The sequence below is a fragment of the Erithacus rubecula genome, assembly GCF_903797595.1.
Source record: "Erithacus rubecula genome assembly, chromosome: 21".
Classification (NCBI taxonomy): domain Eukaryota; kingdom Metazoa; phylum Chordata; class Aves; order Passeriformes; family Muscicapidae; genus Erithacus; species Erithacus rubecula.
This window is the reverse complement of record NC_136673.1, coordinates 7,714,819-7,727,841: the sequence shown is the minus strand read 5'-3', so window position 1 is coordinate 7,727,841 and position 13,023 is coordinate 7,714,819. Positions and strand designations below refer to the sequence as shown.

The 13,023-nt window shown below is 45.7% G+C and overlaps 1 protein-coding gene across 3 annotated transcripts in view; it reads left to right on the top strand.

The window, feature by feature from the left end:
* PAPPA (pappalysin 1) overlaps positions 1-13,023 on the top strand; it is a 176,761-nt gene that overhangs the window by 134,546 nt on the left and 29,192 nt on the right. For all 3 annotated transcript variants that reach the window (XR_013776583.1, XM_079324225.1, XM_079324224.1), the window contains exons 14-17: positions 1,061-1,232; positions 7,693-7,876; positions 10,511-10,721; positions 11,318-11,489. Coding sequence is in view for 2 of the 3 variants with exons in the window: in XM_079324225.1 (XP_079180351.1) it covers positions 1,061-1,232; positions 7,693-7,876; positions 10,511-10,721; positions 11,318-11,489 (739 nt within the window). In the remaining variant the exon portion in view is untranslated. The remainder of the gene's footprint in view (positions 1-1,060; positions 1,233-7,692; positions 7,877-10,510; positions 10,722-11,317; positions 11,490-13,023) is intronic.

Here is a 13,023-nt window from a genome sequence, read left to right as displayed (position 1 = left end):
GATCTGGTTGCTCAGAGCCCTGTCCAACCTGGTCATGAATTTTTTCATTGATGGAGCATCCACAGCTGCTCTGGACAACCTGTGTCAGTGTTTTACCAGCCTCATTGTAAAAATATTTCTTCTTCTCTCTCTAGTCTAAATCTCCCCTCATGACCCTCAACATTTTCATTGCTGTTTTGTTGAGGGACTACCCCATACTGACATTTGAATATGTGCTGTAATGTTTGACTCCTGGTCATTAGAGATGGTGAAAGATTTTGTGTCAATCAGACATCTCTGTTTATACAAAAATTAAACAAAAATCTCTTTTTGCAAGTTGTGCTTAAAGTTACAATGATTTTCCAGAGGGAGAACAGACAGTTTCCATAAGGGAAAGATTTTATGGATGACAGGAGAGCAACTGGAGAAATCTGAAATGACAGCATGCTGCTGAGCTTGATAAGAGCTTATCAACACAGCTACACAGCTGATGTTTGGTGTTCCTTGTAAAGTGGAATAAAATGAATGTGATGATTTCAATCGAGCTTCTCAAAGATAAGAGTGTCTATCGCAGAAACCTCCTCCCATGTGCACACTTATCACTGCCAATATCAGCACTACTGAATTCAGCAGATTTAAAATTGGATGAGGACTGCTCTTGGAGGGAGGATGCTTTCACTGGAGGGAGGGAGGAATGGATGGATGGATGGATGGATGGATGGATGGATGGATGGATGGATGGATGGATGGATGGATGATGGATGGATGGATGAATGGATAAATGGACATTAATACAGGAGTAGGGAGGTCATAGTGCAGTTGCATATTGCAGAACAGAAGGTACTTCTGCAGAATTGGCAGGCTCTCTCTTTTTGCTACAAAACCTGTAATTTGCTGCCATTGTCACCACTGTGCCCACTGCCTCTGTCCTTCAGGACACACACCAAGAGGCTGTGGAACCCTTTCCTGAGCCGGGCTCAGAACTCTCTGACCAAAGTCTGTCAGTCAGACACTGCTCTGGTGGAACGGACTGAAACAATCGAATAACAAATAACACCAGCACTCCTTGTCTCCCTCCCAGCTGTGTGCACTACTCCTGTGAGGCCAGTGACTGCCAGAGGCTGGAGATCGAGAACGCGGTGCTGAACTGCAGCGGCGGCACCGGCTGGGACAACGGCGCCCAGTGCAATGTCACCTGCAGGACTGGACACATCCTGCACATCCACAGAGATGATGATCTCCTCAAGAGCCAGGTTTGGCCTGCTGGGGCTTTCTTTTTAGCACAAGATCAGGATGAGCACAGCTGTGGAGAAATTGGGAAACAACTCAGGCTAGACCCTAAAATTTCAGCCCAGTCTTGGGACAAGGTCTTGTCTGAATGCTTGTCATAAGAACAGGAGCCCTTTGACTCTGTAGGAAGAGTTACTGGCAATGAGCAAAGCTCAGATGTTCCCCAAATTTAGAAATTTTCAAACCAAAAAGTTTGTGTTGAGTCCCTCTTTGATCTCACTGGTTCTACTCAGTTAAAAGTGGGTTTGGTGTTTTGGGAATAGGGTGCTTGTGTTTTTGCACAACCAGTTTCTGGGCAAAATACCTAATTGAGGTATTGAGTCCTTGGATGGAGGCTAACAATGTATTAACTCCTTTGCAGAGTTTCAGTCCAGCTGCTCCCAGTCACACCCTGACATGTACAGCATGGAGGGCACAGAAGAAGCACCCAAACCTTTTTGCTTCCAGTCAAATCACCAAAATCCTCCCAAGCAGGGCAGGAAATGCTCCCCATGCTCTCTAATCTGTGCATTAATAATCCAGTCCTACAAAAGCAGCACATCTTCATGCAGTGAGGGGGGTATTGAGGAAAACTAGAAAATTGTTTAAACATTAAAAAAAAAAAAAAAAGCAGGTGTTTTGTGCTGGGGGAGATGGATGAGGTGTACATGCAGCAGGGAGAAGGATGCTGGGGACAGGGGGATGCAGGGCTGACACCCCACTTTGTGCCCTCATGTCTAACATGCCACATCCTCTGAGTGAGACATGGGGGTGGTTTCCCCCCTCAGCACCTTCTCTGCCTGCTTGTGGGGGCAGCACTCACATCTGGGGCAGCCCTCACATCTGGGCTGGGGCAGCCACACTCAGCAGCCTGTCTGTACTTGTGAAATACTGTGTTCTTCATGAGCTCGAAGAGGGGGGAGACAGAGTGGAGGGGAATGAGTCAGCCCTTTCAACTCAATTACAAAACAAATACAGGACCCCGCGAGCTGGGCCTCTTCCATCCTAATTGGCATCAGCACCAGAACCCCAGCTCCAGCTGAGCATTTTTACAGAGCAGAAAACCAGTTCTCAAAACGAGCCTGCATGGCTGAACCAGGAAATTGTTGGAAGGGATCTGTACATGGGGTGCATGGAGCAGGCAGGGATCACAAACCAAATAAAACAGCCTGAGCATGCTCCACCAGCCCTGCGTTATTCAAATGCAAGCATTACCTTTTGGGGAGGCTCGGCCAGCTGGGCATGGTTTGCTGGGAGAAGTTTGGTTTCAGAGCCTTGATCAGACTCATATGACAGGAGCAGAGGATTTTAGCACCCCTCACTAACGTGATTCACTGCCTATTACAACACACTTCCTCTCACCCTGCTCTGCTATTGCACTTGGTTGTCTTTTTCCACCAATAAAACCCCCTGAGGCCAGTGGCTTTGTTTTGCTCAGTGCTGTGCATTCACTGTTCAAATCAGAGAAGGAGTGGAGCATCTTAAAGATACCCATGACCAGCTAAGCACATTAAGCACGTACTTTTAAAGTTTTATTAGTGTGCTTCAGAGATCTGCTGGATAGGAACAGACAGTTTCTTTCACTGTAATCTTGTTTTATTTCTTCGTGTCAGGTGCTTCAAACTAGAACTTGTGGAACATGTAGGCAAGAAATTAATTATCTGAAAAAGTCCAGAATCCATGGTCTGGATTTCTCATATCAAAAGGCATTGTGCTTCTTCCATATTTGCTTCCCAGCTTCAGCTCCTCTTCAAGCATTTGGGGGTGAGAAAGGGCACGTGGGTTATTGTCCATGGCCACAAGGACTTTCTGTTATGGCTGGGGAACCTTGCACGAAGCTGTTCCTTGTTCCATTTTTGTCATTTAATTGGTTATTTCATTTGCCTGACTGATTTGAAGGTCTAGACATACTTTTTTTTCTCATTTAACCCTCAGTGTGTGTGGCTGACTGAGGAAGAGGAGGAAGGAAATAACTTGGCAAATGTTGGTGTTTTGCAGTGCTTGGTAGGAAGGAGGCTGGGTTGAGTGCAATATCTCAAAGAGCAGGTTGACCATCAGTGGCCCACAACCACTGCATGCTGGTGAAGGTGATCCACAGACCAGTGGAAACACCTTTGTTTAGCATCTGTACCAAATTTGTCTTCCCTATTTCATTGAAAGACAGAAAAAAAGGGCAAAGAGAGAATTAAAAGTGACATTTTCAAAAGCACCTCAGTGATGGAGGGGGCACAAGTCACATTTCAAATCAATCTCTTACATGTAAAGGGTCTTTGAAAATCTTCTTAGCAGTTTCTGCACTTTCTAGACTCTGTGTCTTCTGAAGCCACCATTTTAATCAGTTTTAGGGCAAAACATTCATTCATTCCCTCTCTGAGAAGCTCCCATTCCCAAATTCTGTTAAAACCCTGTAAAATCACCAAACCCTAAAACTCGTCAGCACTCTGAGCAGCAGAAACTGTTTGCTGCTTGAAAAGAAAAAGAAAGCTGAGCTGTTTACAGACTCTTGGGCTCTCTCTCATCCTCATTTAGAGACTTTAACAACAACAACAAAGGGGTTTGCATAGTGATGGAGCAAAATCCTTCATGTATCTTTCTCACAAAGAAGATCTTGAGGATGTTTTCATTCTCCCACCCTGATTTCTTCCCACCCCCCCTTGACAACTCCATCACTCTTTCTTGTCTTCTTCCTCTTTCCCCCCTTTGTCTTTCACTGCTTTTCCTCCCCCTTGTCCTTCACTGAAAGCCCTGCTCATTCAGTTACTTGTTGTCATCTCTCCTTGAAGCTACCACCACTGCTGCTCTGGTCAAGAGGTGTTATTTAAAACCCAGCAGCTCCCTAATGTTGTGCAAAGGCATCATCAATCATGCCAGGAAAAGAAAGCACGGCTCATGTGGGTTCAATTAGAGGCACAGTAGTGGGCAGAAGTGGAAGAATACTTAGAGGGGAGGGCACAGCTGTTCATTTTTAAGGAGAGGAAACTTCACACGTGAAGCATCGCTTGAAGAAGGAGCCGGCTGGGATCTTGGGCAGCAGGAAGGAGACATGAATTCTCCCAGGCTGTTAAAAGTCCCGAGAAACAAATCTTTCTGGCACCAGATTTGTTTAAGTTTGCATCCTCTTCACTGTACTGCACGCTGTATCTTTGGAGGCCCCTTTCTCTCCCCCCTCTTTCCTCCTTGCCCACCCTCCCTCCTTGCTGAAGCCTCTTTTGGAAGGCAGGACATGAAGGGAAGCAGTTGCTGTGATGCCAGTCAAAGCAGCACAAAGTGCCCAAAGTGACAGCTAATAAACCAGATGAGAAAGCCAAGTGCTTCGTGTGGGCTGCTGTGAGCTGGGTGACCTTGTCAGATCAGACAGGCGAAACAGGCACGTGCCTGCTCAGCTCCGGGTGGGAGAGCTGCAAAGGCACAGGCAGATGCTGCCACTGAGACCAGAGCCAGATCCAAGGGCTGAGTCTATCACAAATACCTCCAGGGTGTGGCATGAGGCTGGGGAGGGACAGGATCCTGCTCAGATGCCAGGGATGCTGCCCCTGGGCACTGCAGTGATCCCACCCTCAGCTGGGACACTGAAAGAGGGGAGAGTCAAAAGCTGGTGGGTGCCATCAGCAATAATTTCTGTGGTAGTTTTGTCCTCTGTGCTTCCAGTCAGAGACACTGGTCATTGTCCCCATTGCAGGGAATGCTCTCTGCTGTGTCCTGCTGCAGAATTGCATGTGCTTCAAGTGATGACGTGATAGACATCCTCTAAAATGTGTCATGATTATGTCTGACCTTGGAAATCTCATCTTCCATCATACCAAATGTGGAACAAATTACTGGGAAAAGCTGAGTGGCCAGGGTCTTACCCCCATGGGCACAGCTTCTCTGCTTGGGAACAGCCTTCCCAGTGTACCAGAAAAGGCATTGGGGTCTGAGAGGACTCTGACACATTAGGTTAGGGGATTTGTGGGGAAATACCATGGGGAAAAACCTAGAGATGAAAATGTGGAGACACACTTGCTAACATTTTGATATCAAGGTCTAGAACAGGGGTACAGACAAAGGACAGTGGGAGCATGACTGTGGAGAGGGATTCCTTCCAAAGAGAGGGGATTCCAGGCCCTTGGCATTTCCAGCAGGCTCTGGCATCCTGCTGCTTTCTGCTAACAAAGGTTGAAATACTCTCACAAGTGCAGTTTGGGCAAAACATTCCTTTGCAAGGTGTGACTGTCATGCACAGATATTGGTTCTGTTTAAATGTTTCTGTTATATTCTGGTTTCTGAGTTTGCAGAGTTATATTCTGTGTTTCTTTGGTGCTCTGCAGAGGTACATCCGATGTGCAACCCTGTTATTAGAGAAACTTCCTGGTGCACCACACTGTGTCTCAGCAGCCAGTAGTAGCTAGTAGGAACACTAATTTATTCCTAAATTAGATCACAGCAACACCAGCAACTTTATTCCTGGAGCTAAATCTCTTCTCATTGATACAGCTTCCCTATGTTCAGCATGGATCCAGTATCCAGCATGAAACTATGCAAGACCTATGTCTTTTCCATAACATTTGGATAGCCCCTGACATCATTACTTGAGTTTATTGACATCAATAGCTTGGGTTTATGTTTAAGTTCCAGCAGCCATGGTGCTGCTGTGTTATTTGATGATAGCATCTGTTAAAGGGAAATGAAGGCTTTGCTGGATGCTGGAGCAGCTCATCCTGGGAGTGCTGATGGTTTACAAGACATGGAATATGCTGTATTATCCCTTCTCCTGTGGCCATCACACTGCAACACCCTGGAATCTTCAGGACATCAGCTGCCTACAGTTTATATACACTTTTAAATGGTACAAAGATTCTAATAAGCAACAAAGGCAGGATTAACAGCCACTGGGGAGTGAAATAACTGGGAAAAAACACACAGTATCCCTTCACCTGATGGCTTTGAGTATCCTAGAATGTGCTACTCTGAGTTTGTAGAAAAGACATTTTTTTCCATCAGCAGTGCTCCCTGTTTAAATAAACTCCACAGTCTAGAAAAGGGGTTTTGTGCCCACTTGGGAAGTGTCCAGTTTCTCAACTCAGGGACTGCTTTTTCCATTCTGAATGCAACCATATATCAAAGAGAGACAGGTCTGAACTTCTGTTGAAACCATTAGGGTGTTTTTGCAAAAAGGGAATCCAGGTCCCTTTGATGTGTGCTAGAAAAATTCCCTTTCCTTTTATAAACCCAGATCAATGGCCGGCGGTGCAAATCTCCTGTGAGCATACCAGCCCTGAATAAAATATTCCCTGGAGGCAGAGGAGTGCTGCTGTATGGCTTGGTCAGATTGCTCACCAGTGTCTTCCCCTACTCATGTTTGGGTTTCTCACATTTCTTAACCTCTGTCCCTCTCTTTATTCTGATGTGGAGGGAAGAGTTAGATTCTTCACGTCTAGCTTCTAATAATTTTCCATTTTTAATTAGAAAGTGGATATGTTGTTTACTCAGTTCTCTTTGCCAACATCTGTTTGTCCTTCAGTCACCCAGTAAATTCATCTTAGAACTTTACATGGGTGGCTCCTTTACTTCCCCCCATTTTTCTTCTTTGCCCCTAACACTCCAGGATTCCAGTGTGCAGTTTGGATTTTTCCCCAGATCCATAGAAGTGTATTTTCTGTGCAGCTGTGATGGTAGAGTGACTTTGGGAAAGTCAGAGCACAGGCACTGACTCTGTGTGCATCCTCTGAAGTTCCAGGTGCCAGTTTTGAGAAGAACACTCTAGGGTCTGCCCATGGCAAATTCCTCCTGGAAAAGCTCTGTCCCTCAGGCATTTGTGTCCATGGTGTCAGGACAGCAGGGCCCTGGCTGTGAGGAGCCTTGGGTCGCTCTGCCAGGGAAGCCACAGCAGCAGCTGTCAGGATCTGCACACAATGTCAACGTGGCCTGAGGCACTTCCCCTGGGATCCCCATCCAAGGGTGACTGACACCTCTCAGGAGGGCCTCAGATGAGAGTCCCAAATGGCTTCATGTCAGCTTGGCTTTTACTTCAAACTCAGGAATGAGTTTAACTACTTGAAAGCACAGGGGGATCCCCTTGGAGTGGCTGTGTCACCGCAAAGGTGACAGGGACGGGGGTCAGCTGTCAGCTCCAAGCAGCTCAGGCTTGTGCTCCTTCCTGATGGCAGGACAGAGCAGCAGCGTCCCTGCACATCTCAGGAGGCCAGACAAGAATTTGGATTATTTGTAGAGCTCCATTCTTTCTATGGAAACACTTTGGTGTCTCGTTCCAGAGGTGGCAGAAAATCCTTTTTCTGGTTTCTTATGTGCTTTGGTGGGTTTGGTAGCTGCTGTCCAGATGATAATAGTAGGGACCAGACATGTCTGTGCTTAACTTGTGAGCCAAAATGATGACTATTAGGCTTGAACTGGTTTTAATCTCTCCCTTGCTGGCTGTGGTGGCTGTAGCCATGTGTCTTTTTCCAGACGGAGTCCAGCGTCACCATGACTTGCATGGATGGGAAGTGGAACAAGCAGGTGACGTGTGAGCCCGTGGACTGTGGTGTCCCAGACCAGTACCATGTCTACCCAGCCACCTTCAACTGCAGCGAGGGCACCACCTTTGGCAAGAAATGCTCCTTCACTTGCCGACCTCCTGCTCTTCTGAAAGGTACTGGGGGTGTCTGCAGTGACCTGAGACACAGCTAACACAGACTGCTCCTAGGAATACATTTACTCTTGCTGTTGGTTTAGAGTTATTCATGATATTTTAAGTAGGAAGAATTATGGGACTCTATGGAAGGTTTATTTATATTAGAAGTTAAGTTCCTTTGCATCTCTCTATTACCTTGCTTTGACCTTTCCTTGATCGTGGCTGGCCAGGCAGTAATGGCAGGGAATATTGCTTCCATACAACCAAAACATAGAAAAGTCATGGGGATAAATCAGATTGAACTCTCTCATCTTCTTTCCCATGCTTCGTCTATTTCCACTGTCTGTCTCCCTTCTATGCCTCCTCCATGTATTTGGAAAAGAAAGATAAGACTGAAAAGCCCCATGTTCCAGTGGCACAGACTCCCATCACTGTTTTTTCTAATCCACCATCACCCTTCTCCTTTTCCATACTCATTTTGCTCTACTCTGACCTTCCTGTCCTCTTCTTGTTTGGCACTCTCTATGTTTTCCTTTCTTTCTTTTTTTTTTTTTTTTTTTTTTTTTCCCCTAGAAATAACATAGCTTGCCACCCTCTGTCCTTTCCTCCTCTATCTTTTCCTGCTACTTTTCTGCTGACATCCCCATCCTCTTCTCAGAACCATCAACTCTTCTGCTCACTGGCACATTTCCCTTTTTGATCTAGTGATTAGGAAACAAGAAAATTGTTAATTTGAAGAAACTTGTCTATCTTATAGTGGAAAAAACTTAATTGCTGTTGTCAACTCAGGTACAAACACTGTGTAAGATTTTTCTGGACCTATGGTATCTTCTTTAATGCTGGGACTTGCTGCAAACCTCAAAAATGAAGGCATGGGAAGTATTAATTTCAGGGAAAGGCTATGTTGGTTTTTTCATATATAAGCAAATTCCTTAATTCTTTTTAATTCTGATGGGAGATAACCAAAAACAGCCAACACACAGTCAAAGTTATGACTACTCAAGAGATAGTTAAGTAGAGAAAATTAAGACTTCTTTTTAACAAGAACCTCCCATTTTCTGTTTATACACTCTCAGGGCCATCTTCAACAAAAGATATTTTTTACATTTTAAGTGCTTTCAATTTTTTTGAGCAGGCAGTGAAAATAATTATACTCATCATGACCAACAAGATGTGATGAGTCAGGCAGGGGTAGCTGGAGGATGTCAACCAAGCCCAGGTCAGGGCTGCAGCTTTGGTGTGTGGCATCACTTGACCTTTGTCCAGAAACACTGAGCTGGGAGGTAAAGGCACCGTTTGGTGTAGAGCCATCACTGATGACTAATAAATGTTGCCACTGAGCTTCTGGAGAACAGCGTTGCAATGACTCATGCCTAATTCAATCACTGACGTCATGACAGGCACTGTTGGTAAAGTCACAGCTTATCGCTTTGCAGTGGCAAGTATGATATCACCACGGCTGGGCTGGGAGCTGCTGCATGAGTCAGAGCAGAGGAACACGCTGGTGCTCCAGAAAAGAGCTCCCTTCTGCACAAAATACCTCTGCAATCATCTGCAGTTGGGGAGGGGAGAGAAAAATCCGGGGCTGATTTAATGCAGCTTCTCTTATCTTTGAGGGCAGGGCAGGAGGGCTCCTCCACATACCTTCCTGAGCCCTCCAGAGCCTTTTGTTTTCTTCTTCTTTGAATTCCAGCCTCATGCCCCGGCTCTCTTCCTCCCCTTGCAGAGACATGGCATTGCTCCGGGGTTAGCAGTTTGTCAGTATTATTTCGGATAACTCCGAAGTTGGCTCACTGTTGAAAATATGCCTTGTGGGTTGAGAAGAGTTCCTGCAGCAATGCTCGGGGATTTCAATGGAATATTAGGGATTTTTGAAGGGTTAGTGGCTCATAGCTGTGCTTTGTTTCTTAGGAAAAGCTTATTCCTTTTCAACATATGGTATAAAATAACAAAGAATGTAAAATATACTGAGACTGGGCTACTTTTAGCTTAACCTTCTGAAGTCAAGTAGGTCATAGCAGAGGCAAATAGATCTATTGTACCTTTTACCTTTGAGGTGTTGGCCAAGAAAGCTTCCTGAGGAAAATGAGTCTCTAATGAGTATTATGAATCATATTTATCACAGTAGTCCCCAAGGACTGAGAGTCCCCAGCTGAGAATGGCTCCTCATTGTGTTGGAGTAGTGACTCTAATACTAACAGATGCTGCTCCAAAAGGTTCCAAATTGAAATAAAAGGGACAGATTCAGGCAAAAGATATAACACAGAAGCAGAATGAAGAATGTGATGGCACCAAACCCTCTGTTAAAGCCATGGCTTTGGAGAGGAGGGGGTTGGTGTATGAAACAAGTTTCCTTTCAGAGAGGAACAAAATAAGGAAGAGAAATACAAAAGATGACAAAGCTCGTGTGGCTTCCCCTATGCTGTAGCCTTTCCTGAAATAAGCACTGCCTGCCTGTCACCTGAAAGCAGAGTCCTTAATGATTTAATGACATCATCTAGAGCCAGAGAACGCACAGGACGTACAAATGCTCAATGCAGTTGAATTTGTCAAATCGGCCGAGGGGTTTTTTGGTATCTTACGGGTGTAATGACATTTCAAGAGAAAATAGTCCTGCTGAATGTTGCTAACTTTGCTCACCGTTCTTCCCAGGAAACAACAGCAACTTGACCTGCATGGAGGACGGGCTGTGGTCCTTTCCTGAGGCCCTGTGTGAGCTGATGTGTCGAGCACCCTCCGTTGTCCCCAACGCGGATCTCCAGACCTCTCGCTGCCGAGAAGACAAGCACAAAGTGGGCTCGTTCTGCAAGTACAAATGCAAACCAGGTTACCACGTCCCTGGATCCTCCAGAAAATCAAGAAAGTACGTGAAACACTAAAACGATGCCATCAGGCTGGTTCAGAAAGCCATGAGTTAAAATGATTTTGGGAAAGGGTTGTTTGTTACAGACTCCGTGTGCCATAGGGAATAGCATGGAGCAATTCCTTCATGCAGATAGCTGTGCAGTGTCAGTTTAGGCACCCAGCTCACTTAGGCTTCTTTGAAAATCCTGACCAGTGCTCAGAAAACAGATTTTACCTTAGAAATACCCCTTTGATATGCAGCCTGGGGAGTCCCCTTTGAAACCCTGCAGAAAAGGGTTAGTGCTGTCGTATACTTCTGACTCTGCACAAACCCACTTCAAACCAACCACAGCCCACAAGCCTGGGAAGCTGAGTTCTTGGGAGATGTGTCCAAGGCCAAAAGAGGAGTTCAGGCTGGGCAGCTCAATGTTGGTTTTGCAAATAATCGTTATTTTTGCTCAGAGACCTCATGACGCAGATTCTCAACTTGTTCCCCAAGTGTTAAAAGCTCATGCACACCCATCTCCTGCAACCTGCTAGCAGAGCTCAGAGGCTTTAGAAGCTCCCAGCTGACTCAGCCACTCACTAAATGTCGTTTTTTTTCTGCACAAAAAGGCGAGCCTTTAAGATCCAGTGCACACAGGATGGCACGTGGCTGCCGGGCGCCTGCGTGCCCGTCACCTGTGACCCTCCACCTTCCAAATTCCACGGGCTCTACCAGTGCTCCAATGGGTTCCAGTTCAACAGCGAGTGCCGAATCAAGTGTGAGGATGATGACAGTCAGTCGGTGAGTGTCCCTTACCCAAATTTCTTTAGCCCATACAAGTCTGGATTTGTCATGTCTTCCCTAAGGGCACTGATCTTGGAGAAGCCGGGGGACATTGAGCTCTTCCAAAACCAGGGAAATGCAAAGGGAAAAACATAATTAAAGTTGAGGGAGAGCCTGGAAATAATATTTTTATGACAGTAGTAGTAGTATTAACTATTACCTGTAGAGCACTAGAAGTGACTGACTTACTGTTTCTGGACAGTAAGTGGAAGAAAAATCTGCCACAGTGGCTTTATGATCTGGCTAGAAAATAAGGAGCAACAAATTAAAGTAAGTAGAATATGAGTGATCTACACTTATCCTATTTATTCATTCTGTTTTACCATGCTTTTTTCTCCACTTCATACCTTTGTATGTCTGTGTGTCGTGTGATAATTTAACACCATAGGACATACAACTATTCAGGCAAATTCTCTCTAAACTTTCATGTTTCTCTGGCTGTGAAGGTGTCATTTGGCATCAGAGGTCAGATCCTCATCTGGCACAAATCAGGGTGCTGCCTTTGGCTTCCTGGGAGCTGTGTTCACTGATATGAGAAGGTCTGGCCTCTATTATCTTATTTGAAATGCCTAGTTTTCCTCACTAGAGGTAATTATAGTTTGTGAGATAAGTAACTTCTCCCAGAAGCTGCTCCCTGCTTGAGAGAAAGTGGGGATGTGGAAGCTGCAGCTACTGCAGGCACTGCTTAGAGCAGGGAGTGATCTGACTAGGGTTGTTCAATATCATTCCAGAATCTGAAGACCTTTAAAAAGTACCAACCCTGCCCTAGGGACAGCTATGTGAAAGACACCTCTGGTACCTCTTCCACATGTTAAAAGCCCCTGTTCCTGTCCTCTGGCCTGCCTTCTCCACAACAGGCAGAGCACCAGTGTTCCACATCAGGGCACCTGGAAAAGTTTTACTTGTTTAAGACGTGGAGTGAGGTTATGAGGAGTGTGAAATGAGAAGTTGCAGGCATGGGTGCAGGGGGTGTGGGAGCTCTGGGACACAGCAGCTGTGGCTTTGTGCATCCACCACTTGCTCAGAGGGGCAGCGTGGCCTGTGCTGTGTTCCAGCACTGCCAGTGCAGGAAACTGGGACTGCCAGGACAATGACAGCTGGTGGAACGGGCTTGTTCTTGCTTCTAAATGAAGTGAACACGAAGAGGAGCAAGCAGTGGAGTCAGGGTTACAGCAGTAATGAAATGAGCACTGGAAAGGGAGATATACAATTCACTGGGAAGGAGAGGAGTGATTGCTCAGCTGCGAAAGCACCTTGGGCAAAGGAGCAGATAAAATCTTGAGAAGAGGATTTACAGTGAAAAATATTTTCAGATATCCCAGAAAATAGGCTGCAGAAGAAGAGCAAGGACTCCTGTCGCAAGCCAGAACCACTTGAGAGGTGTTAATTATTTAAGGATTAAACCCCACTAAGTCTCTCTCAGCTATATAAGGTGATAATACACGTTGCATCCAAGCAAGAAACCCAGCAGGGATTTTCACAAGAGATTTTG